Raw genomic sequence first — 18,132 nt, forward strand, 5'->3', positions numbered from 1 at the left:
ATATAGAAATAATGAGTCTGCCGCCAACTGAAACATTTGCATTGTCTTGTGGGCCAGAAGTTGTACACAACAGTAAAGAGCCCTTGAGGGTGATATGATGCTCTCTGCACTGTAGTCTGAGAGGCAGGCCAATGCTCTTTAGCTGACCTCACACTCCAGTGCACTGTGGGTAATCATGACCAGAGGGGTTCCAGATGGAAGAAGGGAAAGCCCATCTGTCTGCTTGGAATAGGCTGCAGTTTGACTGACACTCTAATCGACCAATAGCCACAGGGGAGATATTCATACACTTTTGCTCTCAGTCAAAACCCATCAATTCCCAGAAGCCACCTACCTCCCTGATGAAAGAACTGATTGTTAGGAGGTGAATATTGACACACACAGCTGTCTTGCCAGGTGGCGCTGTAAACGAAAGGTCCTTGTACAGCACAGCAGCTCATTGATGTATCATGGTTGGAATGAGAAAAGGCAGAGGAAACCAGGAGACTCTTATTGTAAAGGATATCAATCCAGAACCAGTAGAACCAGGTCACGTACATCCAGAACTTGGTTGCCAGGTAGATTCCCAGGGGCAGGGCGCTGTGCATGGAGTGGTCAAAGAAAGACCTGAGGAGGCGGGACGGAGGGAGGGGCAATCACTGTTAGAACTGAGCAGTAAACAACATCACATCTCACAGTCCACAAAACCCTTAGAGCTGCATATCAAAGTCAACCAGATAGAGAATTACACCCAGCCCTAACCTGTTGGGATGTCTCAGGTTTACAGAGAAATAAACCCAGCCCTAACCTGTTGGGATGTCTCAGGTTTACAGAGAAATAAACCCAGCCCTAACCTACTGGGATGTCTCAGGTTTACAGAGAAATAAACCCAGCCCTAACCTGTTGGGATGTCTCAGGTTTAGAGAGAAATAAACCCAGCCCTAACCTACTGGGATGTCTCAGGTTTAGAGAGAAATAAACCCAGCCCTAACCTGTTGGGATGTCTCAGGTTTACAGAGAATTACACCCAGCCCTAACCTGTTGGGATGTCTCAGGTTTACAGAGAAATAAACCCAGCCTTAACCTACTGGGATGTCTCAGGTTTACAGAGAATTAAACCCAGCCCTAACCTGTTGGGATGTCTCAGGTTTACAGAGAATTAAACCCAGCCCTAACCTGTTGGGATGTCTCAGGTTTACAGAGAATTAAACCCAGCCCTAACCTACTGGGATGTCTCAGGTTTACAGAGAATTAAACCCAGCCCTAACCTACTGGGATGTCTCAGGTTTACAGAGAATTAAACCCAGCCCTAACCTGCTGGGATGTCTCAGGTTTACAGAGAATTAAACCCAGCCCTAACCTGTTGGGATGTATCAGGTTTACAGAGAATTAAACCCAGCCCTAACCTACTGGGATGTCTCAGGTTTACAGAGAATTAAACCCAGCCCTAACCTGCTGGGATGTCTCAGGTTTACAGAGAAATAAACCCAGCCCTAACCTGTTGGGATGTCTCAGGTTTACAGAGAAATAAACCCAGCCCTAACCTGTTGGAATGTCTCAGGTTTACAGAGAAATAAACCCAGCCCTAACCTGCTGGGATATCTCAGGTTTACAGAGAATTAAACCCAGCCCTAACCTGCTGGGATGTCTCAGGTTTACAGAGAATTAAACCCAGCCCTAACCTACTGGGATGTCTCAGGTTTACAGAGAATTAAACCCAGCCCTAACCTGCTGGGATGTCTCAGGTTTACAGAGAATTAAACCCAGCCCTAACCTGTTGGGATGTCTCAGGTTTACAGAGAAATAAACCCAGCCCTAACCTGTTGGGATGTCTCAGGTTTACAGAGAAATAAACCCATCCCTAACCTACTGGGATGTCTCAGGTTTACAGAGAAATAAACCCAGCCCTAACCTGTTGGGATGTCTCAGGTTTAGAGAGAAATAAACCCAGCCCTAACCTACTGGGATGTCTCAGGTTTAGAGAGAAATAAACCCAGCCCTAACCTGTTGGGATGTCTCAGGTTTAGAGAGAATTAAACCCAGCCCTAACCTGTTGGGATGTCTCAGATTTACAGAGAATTACACCCAGCCCTAACCAACTGGGATGTCTCAGGTTTACAGAGAATTACACCCAGCCCTAACCTGTTGGGATGTCTCAGGTTTACAGAGAATTAAACCCAGCCCTAACCTGTTGGGATGTCTCAGGTTTACAGAGAAATAAACCCAGCCCTAACCTGTTGGGATGTCTCAGGTTTACAGAGAATTACACCCAGCCCTAACCTGTTGGGATGTCTCAGGTTTACAGAGAAATAAACCCAGCCCTAACCTGCTGGGATGTCTCAGGTTTACAGAGAATTAAACCCAGCCCTAACCTACTGGGATGTCTCAGGTTTACAGAGAATTAAACCCAGCCCTAACCTGTTGGGATGTCTCAGGTTTACAGAGAATTAAACCCAGCCCTAACCTACTGGGATGTCTCAGGTTTACAGAGAATTAAACCCAGCCCTAACCTGCTGGGATGTCTCAGGTTTACAGAGAATTAAACCCAGCCCTAACCTGCTGGGATGTCTCAGGTTTACAGAGAATTAAACCCAGCCCTAACCTGTTGGGATGTCTCAGGTTTACAGAGAAATAAACCCAGCCCTAACCTGTTGGGATGTCTCAGGTTTACAGAGAATTAAACCCAGCCCTAACCTGTTGGGATGTCTCAGGTTTACAGAGAAATAAACCCAGCCCTAACCTGTTGGGATGTCTCAGGTTTACAGAGAAATAAACCCAGCCCTAACCTGTTGGGATGTCTCAGGTTTACAGAGAATTAAACCCAGCCCTAACCTACTGGGATGTCTCAGGTTTACAGAGAATTAAACCCAGCCCTAACCTGCTGGGATGTCTCAGGTTTACAGAGAATTAAACCCAGCCCTAACCTGTTGGGATGTCTCAGGTTTACAGAGAAATAAACCCAGCCCTAACCTGCTGGGATGTCTCAGGTTTACAGAGAATTAAACCCAGCCCTAACCTGCTGGGATGTCTCAGGTTTACAGAGAAATAAACCCAGCCCTAACCTGCTGGGATGTCTCAGGTTTACAGAGAATTAAACCCAGCCCTAACCTGTTGGGATGTCTCAGGTTTACAGAGAATTAAACCCAGCCCTAACCTGTTGGGATGTCTCAGGTTTACAGAGAAATAAACCCAGCCCTAACCTGTTGGGATGTCTCAGGTTTACAGAGAAATAAACCCAGCCCTAACCTGTTGGGATGTCTCAGGTTTACAGAGAAATAAACCCAGCCCTAACCTGTTGGGATGTCTCAGGTTTACAGAGAATTAAACCCAGCCCTAACCTGTTGGGATGTCTCAGGTTTACAGAGAAATAAACCCAGCCCTAACCTGCTGGGATGTCTCAGGTTTACAGAGAAATAAACCCAGCCCTAACCTGTTGGGATGTCTCAGGTTTAGAGAGAATTAAACCCAGCCCTAACCTGTTGGGATGTCTCAGATTTACAGAGAATTACACCCAGCCTTAACCAACTGGGATGTCTCAGGTTTACAGAGAATTACACCCAGCCCTAACCTGTTGGGATGTCTCAGGTTTACAGAGAATTAAACCCAGCCCTAACCTGTTGGGATGTCTCAGGTTTACAGAGAAATAAACCCAGCCCTAACCTGTTGGGATGTCTCAGGTTTACAGAGAATTACACCCAGCCCTAACCTGTTGGGATGTCTCAGGTTTACAGAGAAATAAACCCAGCCCTAACCTGTTGGGATGTCTCAGGTTTACAGAGAATTAAACCCAGCCCTAACCTACTGGGATGTCTCAGGTTTACAGAGAATTAAACCCAGCCCTAACCTGTTGGGATGTCTCAGGTTTACAGAGAATTAAACCCAGCCCTAACCTACTGGGATGTCTCAGGTTTACAGAGAATTAAACCCAGCCCTAACCTACTGGGATGTCTCAGGTTTACAGAGAATTAAACCCAGCCCTAACCTGCTGGGATGTCTCAGGTTTACAGAGAATTAAACCCAGCCCTAACCTGTTGGGATGTATCAGGTTTACAGAGAATTAAACCCAGCCCTAACCTACTGGGATGTCTCAGGTTTACAGAGAATTAAACCCAGCCCTAACCTGCTGGGATGTCTCAGGTTTACAGAGAAATAAACCCAGCCCTAACCTGTTGGGATGTCTCAGGTTTACAGAGAAATAAACCCAGCCCTAACCTGTTGGGATGTCTCAGGTTTACAGAGAAATAAACCCAGCCCTAACCTGCTGGGATGTCTCAGGTTTACAGAGAAATAAACCCAGCCCTAACCTGTTGGGATGTCTCAGGTTTACAGAGAAATAAACCCAGCCCTAACCTGCTGGGATGTCTCAGGTTTACAGAGAATTAAACCCAGCCCTAACCTGCTGGGATGTCTCAGGTTTACAGAGAAATAAACCCAGCCCTAACCTACTGGGATGTCTCAGGTTTACAGAGAATTAAACCCAGCCCTAACCTGCTGGGATGTCTCAGGTTTACAGAGAAATAAACCCAGCCCTAACCTACTGGGATGTCTCAGGTTTAGAGAGAAATAAACCCAGCCCTAACCTACTGGGATGTCTCAGGTTTACAGAGAAATAAACCCAGCCCTAACCTACTGGGATGTCTCAGGTTTACAGAGAAATAAACCCAGCCCTAACCTGCTGGGATGTCTCAGGTTTAGAGAGAAATAAACCCAGGCCTAACCTGTTGGGATGTCTCAGGTTTACAGAGAAATAAACCCAGCCCTAACCTACTGGGATGTCTCAGGTTTAGAGAGAAATAAACCCAGCCCTAACCTACTGGGATGTCTCGGGTTTACAGAAAAATAAACCCAGCCCTAACCTACTGGGATGTCTCAGGTTTAGAGAGAAATAAACCCAGCCCTAACCTACTGGGATGTCTCAGGTTTACAGAGAAATAAACCCAGCCCTAACCTACTGGGATGTCTCAGGTTTACAGAGAAATAAACCCAGCCCTAACCTGCTGGGATGTCTCAGGTTTAGAGAGAAATAAACCCAGGCCTAACCTGTTGGGATGTCTCAGGTTTACAGATAAATAAACCCAGACCTAACCTGCTGGGATGTCTCAGGTTTACAGAGAAATAAACCCAGCCCTAACCTACTGGGATGTCTCAGGTTTAGAGAGAAATAAACCCAGCCCTAACCTGCTGGGATGTCTCAGGTTTAGAGAGAAATAAACCCAGCCCTAACCTACTGGGATGTCTCAGGTTTAGAGAGAAATAAACCCAGCCCTAACCTGTTGGGATGTCTCAGGTTTAGAGAGAAATAAACCCAGCCCTAACCTACTGGGATGTGTGTGTGTGTGTGACATACTTGGAGAGGAACTGCACAGTGACCCACACGCCACAGTACATGAGGCCCTTGAGGAGCCAGGAGTCGATGTCCAGGTCAGCGATGAAGCCCACCAACCAGATCACCAGGAAGGGGGTCCCCAACATGATCTTCTGTCTGAACTCCTGGGAGAGGACCAGAGAGGGAAGGATGAGAGGAAGAGGAGGAGAGGTTAAACAGGAAGGCAGCGATGCACTGTAGACTGTGTAACCTTATTACATAAACAATAGTGTCAAATCAAATCACATTTCATTTGACACGTGCCGAGTACAACAGGTGATACAACAGGTAACTAGTGGGTGACTAGTGTCAGAGCGTGGCTGGGTGACTAGTGTCAGAGCGTGGCTGGGTGACTAGTGTCAGAGCGTGGCTGGGTGACTAGTGTCAGAGCGTGGCTGGGTGACTAGTGTCAGAGCGTGGCTGGGTGACTAGTGCCAGAGCGTGGCTGGGTGACTAGTGCCAGAGCGTGGCTGGGTGACTAGTGCCAGAGCGTGGCTGGGTGACTAGTGCCAGAGCGTGGCTGGGTGACTAGTGTCAGAGCGTGGCTGGGTGACTAGTGTCAGAGCGTGGCTGGGTGACTAGTGTCAGAGCGTGGCTGGGTGACTAGTGTCAGAGCGTGGCTGGGTGACTAGTGTCAGAGCGTGGCTGGGTGACTAGTGTCAGAGCGTGGCTGGGTGACTAGTGTCAGAGCGTGGCTGGGTGACTAGTGTCAGAGCGTGGCTGGGTGACTAGTGTCAGAGCGTGGCTGGGTGACTAGTGTCAGAGCGTGGCTGGGTGACTAGTGTCAGAGCGTGGCTGGGTGACTAGTGCCAGAGCGTGACAGTAGCTAATGGGGCCTCCCTATGGAGTGCTATCTAAAGATGTACCTTGACAACCTACACCATCCAGTGCGACAGCGTATGAATTTGAAAGACAACAGAAATGCAAAGTCAAGAAGCAAAACTTTGAAAAACACAAGATACAAGCGTAACTAATTGGTGCTTTGTGCTCCTCCTGTCCCAACGAGCAGGAGTGGTTAGATCACTTGACTTGGAGAGACTGATTAGGGCTCTGGGGTGAAGTACAGATCTAGGATCAGCTTCCATTCCCCCAAACCCAACATTAACTATTAGTGGAGAAAATGCTGATCTGACCCAAGATCACCGTCTAGGGGCAAATTCTCCTTCCGCCATGATTAGGGTCTTGACACAATCCTCATGTCTGTCCGTACAGAAAAACGGCTCGATTCCTCAGACTCCAAGAAATCACTACCTTGGATGGGAAATTACTTCAAGACAGAGGCCAGAGAAGGTCTGAATAGAGTGTTAGCTTTGGTCTGTCTGTCTCACGTCAACAACAGGGCAGCAACTTGGCCTGAAGGTGCTCTTTTTAGGGTCTGGGATTGCTGGCTGGAAAGACAGGTGGCGGAAGGCTTTTTAGAGACAGAGGGACAATGGTGGCGTTACACATAGCCTTGCATGCTTACACAAATAAGTGTATGTATGTGAGTGAGTGCGTGAGCCTGCATGCTTGTGTATGTCCACTCCGTCTCCTCCCTGGTCTCTACCTTGTCCATCTTCAGCTTCTTCAGGTAGCCAGGACTGTCGTAGCCCTTGGCCTGCCGAGCCTCCTGTAAATGGTTGACCATCCAGACGTTTTTCCTCTGCTTGGCCAGGTCCAGCGGCGTCTCACCCTGGAGGAATACAGAGGAATACAGCCAGAGGATCACCACGGTAACAAACCAGCTAATCACCACGGTAACAATCCAACACAGAGAGAGCCTAATTCAGACAGCTAGGTAGTACCAGATCATAGGACAGCTGAGGACACAGGATAAAAGGATGGACACTAAACAGTAGGATAGGAGAAAGGATGGACACTAAACAGTAGGATAGGAGAAAGGATGGACACTAAACAGTAGGACAGGAGAAAGACCATAGGATGGACACTAAACAGTAGGACAGGAGAAAGACCATAGGATGGACACTAAACAGTAGGATAGGAGAAAGACCATAGGATGGACACTAAACAGTAGGATAGGAGAAAGACCATAGGATGGACACTAAACAGTAGGACAGGAGAAAGACCATAGGATGGACACTAAACAGTAGGACAGGAGAAAGACCCATAGGATGGACACTAAACAGTAGGACAGGAGAAAGACCATAGGATGGACACTAAACAGTAGGATAGGAGAAAGACCATAGGATGGACACTAAACAGTAGGACAGGAGAAAGACCATAGGATGGACACTAAACAGTAGGACAGGAGAAAGACCCATAGGATGGACACTAAACAGTAGGACAGGAGAAAGACCCATAGGATGGACACTAAACAGTAGGACAGGAGAAAGACCATAGGATGGACACTAAACAGTAGGATAGGAGAAAGACCATAGGATGGACACTAAACAGTAGGACAGGAGAAAGGATGGACACTAAACAGTAGGACAGGAGAAAGGATGGACACTAAACAGTAGGACAGGAGAAAGGATGGACACTAAACAGTAGGATAGGAGAAAGGATGGACACTAAACAGTAGGACAGGAGAAAGGATGGACACTAAACAGTAGGATAGGAGAAAGGATGGACACTAAACAGTAGGATAGGAGAAAGGATGGACACTAAACAGTAGGATAGGAGAAAGGATGGACACTAAACAGTAGGATAGGAGAAAGGATGGACACTAAACACTGGTGGTGATCTGGGTATTCTAATTGGCCACACTGGATAATAATGCTCCACCGTTCAAGTTATGTCAGGACAGCTATTAAATGCTAACCAGATACAGGACAGCTATTAAATGCTAACCAGATACAGGACAGCTATTAAATGCTAACCAGATACAGGACAGCTATTAAATGCTAACCAGATACAGGACAGCTATTAAATGCTAACCAGATACAGGACAGCTATTAAATGCTAACCAGATACAGGACAGCTATTAAATGCTAACCAGATACAGGACAGCTATTAAATGCTAACCAGATACAGGACAACTATTAAAATGCTAAGCAGATACAGGACAGCTATTAAATGCTAACCAGATACAGGACAGCTATTAAATGCTAACCAGATACAGGACAGCTATTAAATGCTAACCAGATACAGGACAGCTATTAAATGCTAACCAGATACAGGACAGCTATTAAATGCTAACCAGATACAGGACAACTATTAAAATGCTAAGCAGATACAGGACAGCTATTAAATGCTAACCAGATACAGGACAGCTATTAAATGCTAACCAGATACAGGACAGCTATTAAATGCTAACCAGATACAGGACAGCTATTAAATGCTAACCAGATACAGGACAACTATTAAAATGCTAAGCAGATACAGGACAACTATTAAAATGCTAAGCAGATACAGGACAGCTATTAAAATGCTAACCAGATACAGGACAGCTATTAAATGCTAACCAGATACAGGACAGCTATTAAATGCTAACCAGATACAGGACAGCTATTAAATGCTAACCAGATACAGGACAGCTATTAAATGCTAACCAGATACAGGACAACTATTAAAATGCTAACCAGATACAGGACAACTATTAAAATGCTAACCAGATACAGGACAGCTATTAAATGCTAACCAGATACAGGACAGCTATTAAATGCTAACCAGATACAGGACAGCTATTAAAATGCTAACCAGATACAGGACAACTATTAAAATGCTAAGCAGATACAGGACAGCTATTAAATGCTAACCAGATACAGGACAACTATTAAAATGCTAAGCAGATACAGGACAGCTATTAAATGCTAACCAGATACAGGACAGCTATTAAATGCTAACCAGATACAGGACAGCTATTAAATGCTAACCAGATACAGGACAGCTATTAAATGCTAACCAGATACAGGACAACTATTAAATGCTAACCAGATACAGGACAGCTATTAAATGCTAACCAGATACAGGACAGCTATTAAATGCTAACCAGATACAGGACAACTATTAAAATGCTAACCAGATACAGGACAGCTATTAAAAGGCTAACCAGATACAGGACAGCTATTAAATGCTAACCAGATACAGGACAGCTATTAAATGCTAACCAGATACAGGACAGCTATTAAAATGCTAAGCAGATACAGGACAGCTATTAAAATGCTAAGCAGATACAGGACAGCTATTAAATGCTAACCAGATACAGGACAACTATTAAAATGCTAAGCAGATACAGGACAGCTATTAAAATGCTAACCAGATACAGGACAGCTATTAAAATGCTAAGCAGATACAGGACAGCTATTAAATGCTAACCAGATACAGGACAACTATTAAAATGCTAAGCAGATACAGGACAGCTATTAAAAGGCTAACCAGATACAGGACAGCTATTAAATGCTAACCAGATACAGGACAACTATTAAAATGCTAAGCAGATACAGGACAGCTATTAAATGCTAACCAGATACAGGACAACTATTAAAATGCTAAGCAGATACAGGACAGCTATTAAAATGCTAAGCAGATACAGGACAGCTATTAAAATGCTAACCAGATACAGGACAGCTATTAAAAGGCTAACCAGATACAGGACAACTATTAAAATGCTAAGCAGATACAGGACAGCTATTAAAAGGCTAACCAGATACAGGACAGCTATTAAAAGGCTAACCAGATACATGACAGCTATTAAAGGCTAACCAGATACAGGACAGCTATTAAAGGCTAAGCAGATACAGGACAGCTATTAAAGGCTAAGCAGATACAGGACAGCTATTAAATGCTAACCAGATACAGGACAACTATTAAAATGCTAAGCAGATACAGGACAGCTATTAAAATGCTAACCAGATACAGGACAACTATAAAAGCTAACCAGATACAGGACAGCTATTAAAGGTGACCAGATGCAGGACAACTATAAAAGGTAACCAGATACAGGACAGCTATTAAATGCTAACCAGATACAGGACAACTATTAAAATGCTAAGCAGATACAGGACAGCTATTAAAAGGCTAACCAGATACAGGACAACTATTAAAATGCTAAGCAGATACAGGACAGCTATTAAAAGGCTAACCAGATACAGGACAGCTATTAAAAGGCTAACCAGATACATGACAGCTATTAAAGGCTAACCAGATACAGGACAGCTATTAAAGGCTAAGCAGATACAGGACAGCTATTAAAGGCTAAGCAGATACAGGACAGCTATTAAAGGCTAAGCAGATACAGGACAGCTATTAAAAGGCTAAGCAGATACAGGACAGCTATTAAAAGGCAAACCAGATACAGGACAGCTATTAAAGGCTAACCAGATACAGGACAGCTATTAAAGGCTAACCAGATACAGGACAGCTATTAAAGGCTAACCAGATACAGGACAGCTATTAAAGGCTAACCAGATACAGGACAGCTATTAAAGGCTAACCAGATACAGGACAGCTATTAAAGGCTAACCAGATACAGGACAGCTATTAAAAGGCTAACCAGATACAGGACAGCTATTAAAAGGCTAACCAGATACAGGACAGCTATTAAAGGCTAACCAGATACAGGACAGCTATTAAATGCTAACCAGATACAGGACAGCTATTAAAGGCTAACCAGATACAGGACAGCTATTAAAGGCTAACCAGATACAGGACAGCTATTAAAGGCTAACCAGATACAGGACAACTATAAAAGGCTAACCAGATACAGGACAACTATAAAAGGTAACCAGATACAGGACAACTATAAAAGGTAACCAGATACAGGACAACTATAAAAGGCTAACCAGATACAGGACAACTATAAAAGGCTAACCAGATACAGGACAACTATAAAAGGCTAACCAGATACAGGACAACTATAAAAGGTAACCAGATACAGGACAACTATAAAAAGGCTAACCAGATACAGGACAACTATAAAAGGCTAACCAGATACAGGACAACTATAAAAGGCTAACCAGATACAGGACAACTATAAAAGGTAACCAGATACAGGACAACTATTAAAATGCTAAGCAGATACAGGACAGCTATTAAATGCTAACCAGATACAGGACAGCTATTAAATGCTAACCAGATACAGGACAGCTATTAAATGCTAACCAGATACAGGACAACTATTAAAATGCTAAGCAGATACAGGACAGCTATTAAATGCTAACCAGATACAGGACAGCTATTAAATGCTAACCAGATACAGGACAGCTATTAAATGCTAACCAGATACAGGACAGCTATTAAATGCTAACCAGATACAGGACAGCTATTAAATGCTAACCAGATACAGGACAACTATTAAAATGCTAAGCAGATACAGGACAGCTATTAAATGCTAACCAGATACAGGACAGCTATTAAATGCTAACCAGATACAGGACAGCTATTAAATGCTAACCAGATACAGGACAGCTATTAAATGCTAACCAGATACAGGACAACTATTAAAATGCTAAGCAGATACAGGACAGCTATTAAATGCTAACCAGATACAGGACAGCTATTAAATGCTAACCAGATACAGGACAGCTATTAAATGCTAACCAGATACAGGACAACTATTAAAATGCTAAGCAGATACAGGACAGCTATTAAATGCTAACCAGATACAGGACAGCTATTAAATGCTAACCAGATACAGGACAGCTATTAAATGCTAACCAGATACAGGACAGCTATTAAATGCTAACCAGATACAGGACAACTATTAAAATGCTAAGCAGATACAGGACAGCTATTAAATGCTAACCAGATACAGGACAGCTATTAAATGCTAACCAGATACAGGACAGCTATTAAATGCTAACCAGATACAGGACAACTATTAAAATGCTAAGCAGATACAGGACAGCTATTAAATGCTAACCAGATACAGGACAGCTATTAAATGCTAACCAGATACAGGACAACTATTAAATGCTAACCAGATACAGGACAGCTATTAAATGCTAACCAGATACAGGACAGCTATTAAATGCTAACCAGATACAGGACAACTATTAAAATGCTAACCAGATACAGGACAACTATTAAAATGCTAACCAGATACAGGACAGCTATTAAAATGCTAACCAGATACAGGACAGCTATTAAATGCTAACCAGATACAGGACAGCTATTAAAATGCTAAGCAGATACAGGACAGCTATTAAAATGCTAAGCAGATACAGGACAGCTATTAAAATGCTAAGCAGATACAGGACAGCTATTAAATGCTAACCAGATACAGGACAACTATTAAAATGCTAAGCAGATACAGGACAGCTATTAAAATGCTAACCAGATACAGGACAGCTATTAAATGCTAACCAGATACAGGACAACTATTAAAATGCTAAGCAGATACAGGACAGCTATTAAATGCTAACCAGATACAGGACAACTATTAAAATGCTAAGCAGATACAGGACAACTATTAAAATGCTAAGCAGATACAGGACAGCTATTAAAATGCTAACCAGATACAGGACAGCTATTAAATGCTAACCAGATACAGGACAACTATTAAAATGCTAAGCAGATACAGGACAGCTATTAAAAGGCTAACCAGATACAGGACAACTATTAAAATGCTAAGCAGATACAGGACAGCTATTAAAAGGCTAACCAGATACAGGACAGCTATTAAAAGGCTAACCAGATACATGACAGCTATTAAAGGCTAACCAGATACAGGACAGCTATTAAAGGCTAAGCAGATACAGGACAGCTATTAAAGGCTAAGCAGATACAGGACAGCTATTAAATGCTAACCAGATACAGGACAACTATTAAAATGCTAAGCAGATACAGGACAGCTATTAAAATGCTAACCAGATACAGGACAACTATTAAAATGCTAAGCAGATACAGGACAGCTATTAAATGCTAACCAGATACAGGACAACTATTAAAATGCTAAGCAGATACAGGACAGCTATTAAATGCTAACCAGATACAGGACAACTATTAAAATGCTAAGCAGATACAGGACAGCTATTAAAAGGCTAACCAGATACAGGACAACTATTAAAATGCTAAGCAGATACAGGACAACTATTAAAATGCTAACCAGATACAGGACAGCTATTAAAAGGCTAACCAGATACAGGACAGCTATTAAATGCTAACCAGATACAGGACAGCTATTAAATGCTAACCAGATACAGGACAACTATTAAAATGCTAAGCAGATACAGGACAGCTATTAAATGCTAACCAGATACAGGACAACTATTAAAATGCTAAGCAGATACAGGACAACTATTAAAATGCTAAGCAGATACAGGACAGCTATTAAAATGCTAACCAGATACAGGACAGCTATTAAATGCTAACCAGATACAGGACAACTATTAAAATGCTAAGCAGATACAGGACAGCTATTAAAATGCTAACCAGATACAGGACAGCTATTAAAAGGCTAACCAGATACAGGACAGCTATTAAAAGGCTAACCAGATACAGGACAGCTATTAAAAGGCTAACCAGATACATGACAGCTATTAAAGGCTAACCAGATACAGGACAGCTATTAAAGGCTAAGCAGATACAGGACAGCTATTAAAGGCTAAGCAGATACAGGACAGCTATTAAATGCTAACCAGATACAGGACAACTATTAAAATGCTAAGCAGATACAGGACAGCTATTAAAATGCTAACCAGATACAGGACAACTATTAAAATGCTAACCAGATACAGGACAACTATTAAAATGCTAAGCAGATACAGGACAGCTATTAAAAGGCTAACCAGATACAGGACAGCTATTAAATGCTAACCAGATACAGGACAACTATTAAAATGCTAAGCAGATACAGGACAGCTATTAAAAGGCTAACCAGATACAGGACAACTATTAAAATGCTAAGCAGATACAGGACAGCTATTAAAAGGCTAACCAGATACAGGACAGCTATTAAAAGGCTAACCAGATACATGACAGCTATTAAAGGCTAACCAGATACAGGACAGCTATTAAAGGCTAAGCAGATACAGGACAGCTATTAAAGGCTAAGCAGATACAGGACAGCTATTAAAGGCTAAGCAGATACAGGACAGCTATTAAAAGGCAAACCAGATACAGGACAGCTATTAAAGGCTAACCAGATACAGGACAGCTATTAAAGGCTAACCAGATACAGGACAGCTATTAAAGGCTAACCAGATACAGGACAGCTATTAAAGGCTAACCAGATACAGGACAGCTATTAAAGGCTAACCAGATACAGGACAGCTATTAAAAGGCTAACCAGATACAGGACAGCTATTAAAGGCTAACCAGATACAGGACAGCTATTAAAGGCTAACCAGATACAGGACAGCTATTAAAGGCTAACCAGATACAGGACAGCTATTAAAGGCTAACCAGATACAGGACAGCTATTAAAGGCTAACCAGATACAGGACAGCTATTAAAGGCTAACCAGATACAGGACAGCTATTAAAGGCTAACCAGATACAGGACAGCTATTAAAGGCTAACCAGATACAGGACAGCTATTAAATGCTAACCAGATACAGGACAGCTATTAAAGGCTAACCAGATACAGGACAGCTATTAAAGGCTAACCAGATACAGGACAACTATAAAAGGCTAACCAGATACAGGACAACTATAAAAGGTAACCAGATACAGGACAACTATAAAAGGTAACCAGATACAGGACAACTATAAAAGGCTAACCAGATACAGGACAACTATAAAAGGCTAACCAGATACAGGACAACTATAAAAGGCTAACCAGATACAGGACAACTATAAAAGGCTAACCAGATACAGGACAACTATAAAAGGCTAACCAGATACAGGACAACTATAAAAGGCTAACCAGATACAGGACAACTATAAAAAGTAACCAGATACAGGACAACTATAAAAAGGCTAACCAGATACAGGACAACTATAAAAGGCTAACCAGATACAGGACAACTATAAAAGGTAACCAGATACAGGACAACTATAAAAGGTAACCAGATACAGGACAACTATAAAAGGTAACCAGATACAGGACAGCTATTAAAGGTGACCAGATGCAGGACAACTATAAAAGGTAACCAGATACAGGACAGCTATTAAAAGGCTAACCAGATACAAGCATGTGCTACAGGTCAGAGGTTAGGAGGAGACATTTGGGCCTTCAGTAACATACCCTGGCTCTGGAGTGACATTTCCCAGTAGGTACAGATCTAGGATCAGCTTCTCCTCCCTCAATCCTAAACTTAACAATTAGGGGGAGATACAAAGCTGTCCCAAGATCAGCTGCACAGCCGCCTCACCTTGATGTTCTGTGCGTCCACATTGGAGTTGGAGTCCAGCAGCAGGGTGATGACTGTAGTGTTGCCGGCCAGCACGGCCCAGTGCAGAGCCGTGTTTTTGTGGTACTTGTCACCCAGGTTGACCGACACGTTGAAGGTCAACAGTAGCCGGGTGGGGTCCACGCTGTTAGGACGGGACAAAGTTCAAAGTTCAAGTGCAAAGCCTTTATGGTCTATTTATGAATTAATGACACAGTTGAAGTTTAGTGGCTATTTAAGTATAAGCCCACTGCACATTCTTCTTTGTCTCTTATCTGTCTATTATCCATTTCTAAATGTTGCATATCTAGGTGGGCATTCCATTTCTAAATGTTGCGTATCTAGATGGACATTCCATTTCTAAATGTTGCGTATCTAGATGGACATTCCATTTCTAAATGTTGCATATCTAGATGGACATTCCATTTCTAAATGTTGCGTATCTAGATGGGCATTCCATTTCTAAATGTTGCGTATCTAGGTGGGCATTCCATTTCTAAATGTTGCGTATCTAGTTGGACATTCCATTTCTAAACATTGCGTATCTAGATTGGCATTCCATTTGTAAACGTTGCGTATCTAGATGGACATTCCATTTCTAAATGTTGCGTATCCAGGTGGGCATTCCATTTCTAAATGTTGCGTATCTAGTTGGACATTCCATTTCTAAACATTGCGTATCTAGATTGGCATTCCATTTGTAAACGTTGCGTATCTAGATGGACATTCCATTTCTAAATGTTGCGTATCTAGATGGGCATTCCATTTCTAAATGTTGCATATCCAGGTGGGCATTCCATTTCTAAATGTTGCGTATCTAGATGGGCATTCCATTTCTAAATGTTGCGTATCTAGATGGACATTCCATTTCTAAATGTTGCATATCTAGGTGGACATTCCATTTCTAAATGTTGCGTATCTAGATGGACATTCCATTTCTAAATGTTGCGTATCTAGATGGACATTCCATTTCTAAATGTTGCGTATCTAGGTGGACATTCCATTTCTAAATGTTGCATATCTAGGTGGGCATTCCATTTCTAAATGTTGCATATCTAGGTGGGCATTCCATTTCTAAATGTTGCGTATCTAGATGGGCATTCCATTTCTAAACGTTGCGTATCTAGGTGGGCATTCCATTTCTAAACGTTGCGTATCTAGGTGGGCATTCCATTTCTAAACGTTGCGTATCTAGATGGGCATTCCATTTCTAAACGTTGCGTATCTAGATGGGCATTCCATTTCTAAACGTTGCGTATCTAGGTGGGCATTCCATTTCTAAACGTTGCGTATCTAGATGGGCATTCCATTTCTAAACGTTGCGTATCTAGGTGGGCATTCCATTTCTAAACGTTGCGTATCTAGATGGGCATTCCATTTCTAAACGTTGCGTATCTAGATGGGCATTCCATTTCTAAACGTTGCGTATCTAGATGGGCATTCCATTTCTAAATGTTGCGTATCTAGATGGACATTCCATTTCTAAACGTTGCGTATCTAGATGGACATTCCATTTCTAAACGTTGCGTATCTAGATGGACATTCCATTTCTAAACGTTGCGTATCTAGATGGGCATTCCATTTCTAAATGTTGCGTATCTAGGTGGGCATTCCATTTCTAAATGTTGCGTATCTAGATGGGCATTCCATTTCTAAATGTTGCGTATCTAGGTGGACATTCCATTTCTAAATGTTGCATATCTAGGTGGACATTCCATTTCTAAATGTTGCGTATCTAGATGGACATTCCATTTCTAAATGTTGCGTATCTAGATGGACATTCCATTTCTAAATGTTGCGTATCTAGGTGGACATTCCATTTCTAAATGTTGCGTATCTAGATGGACATTCCATTTCTAAACGTTGCGTATCTAGATGGACATTCCATTTCTAAACGTTGCGTATCTAGATGGACATTCCATTTCTAAACGTTGCGTATCTAGTTGGACATTCTATTTCTAAATGTTGCGTATCTAGATGGGCATTCCATTTCTAAATGTTGCGTATCTAGGTGGGCATTCCATTTCTAAATGTTGCGTATCTAGATGGGCATTCCATTTCTAAACGTTGCGTATCTAGATGGACATTCCATTTCTAAACGTTGCGTATCTAGATGGACATTCCATTTCTAAATGTTGCGTATCTAGATGGACATTCCATTTCTAAACGTTGCGTATCTAGTTGGGCATTCCATTTCTAAATGTTGCGTATCTAGGTGGGCATTCCATTTCTAAATGTTGCGTATCTAGGTGGGCATTCCATTTCTAAATGTTGCATATCTAGGTGGGCATTCCATTTCTAAATGTTGCATATCTAGGTGGGCATTCCATTTCTAAATGTTGCATATCTAGGTGGGCATTCCATTTCTAAATGTTGCGTATCTAGGTGGGCATTCCATTTCTAAACGTTGCGTATCTAGGTGGGCATTCCATTTCTAAATGTTGCGTATCTAGATGGGCATTCCATTTCTAAACGTTGCGTATCTAGGTGGGCATTCCATTTCTAAATGTTGCGTATCTAGATGGGCATTCCATTTCGAAATGGGCATGGATTTCCGTTTGTGTGACCGCTTTGT

General features: G+C 42.4%; 1 protein-coding gene and 1 long non-coding RNA gene across 5 annotated transcripts in view; one reads left to right on the forward strand and one right to left on the reverse strand.

The window, feature by feature from the left end:
• Positions 1-287: 287 nt before the first annotated feature.
• The window catches only part of LOC118379546 (palmitoyltransferase ZDHHC17-like), a 36,831-nt gene continuing 18,986 nt past the window's right edge, over positions 288-18,132 (reverse strand). For all 3 annotated transcript variants that reach the window (XM_052509153.1, XM_052509154.1, XM_052509155.1), the window contains exons 8-11: positions 15,540-15,702; positions 6,891-7,016; positions 5,327-5,469; positions 288-606 (exon numbers count right to left, since the gene is read on the reverse strand). In XM_052509153.1, coding sequence (XP_052365113.1) covers positions 303-606; positions 5,327-5,469; positions 6,891-7,016; positions 15,540-15,702 — 736 coding nt within the window. In that variant the 3' untranslated portion in view covers positions 288-302. The remainder of the gene's footprint in view (positions 607-5,326; positions 5,470-6,890; positions 7,017-15,539; positions 15,703-18,132) is intronic.
• On the forward strand, positions 10,160-15,137 carry LOC127924404 (uncharacterized). 2 transcript variants are annotated; one of them, XR_008117816.1, is made up of 4 exons: positions 10,160-11,148; positions 11,207-11,264; positions 14,827-14,912; positions 14,970-15,137. It is a non-coding gene; the product is annotated as an uncharacterized LOC127924404 (long non-coding RNA). The 2 variants fall into 2 exon arrangements; XR_008117815.1 differs by having other exon boundaries at positions 14,827-15,137.

The sequence above is a fragment of the Oncorhynchus keta genome, unplaced genomic scaffold, assembly GCF_023373465.1.
Source record: "Oncorhynchus keta strain PuntledgeMale-10-30-2019 unplaced genomic scaffold, Oket_V2 Un_contig_3995_pilon_pilon, whole genome shotgun sequence".
NCBI classification, from domain to species: Eukaryota; Metazoa; Chordata; class Actinopteri; order Salmoniformes; family Salmonidae; genus Oncorhynchus; species Oncorhynchus keta.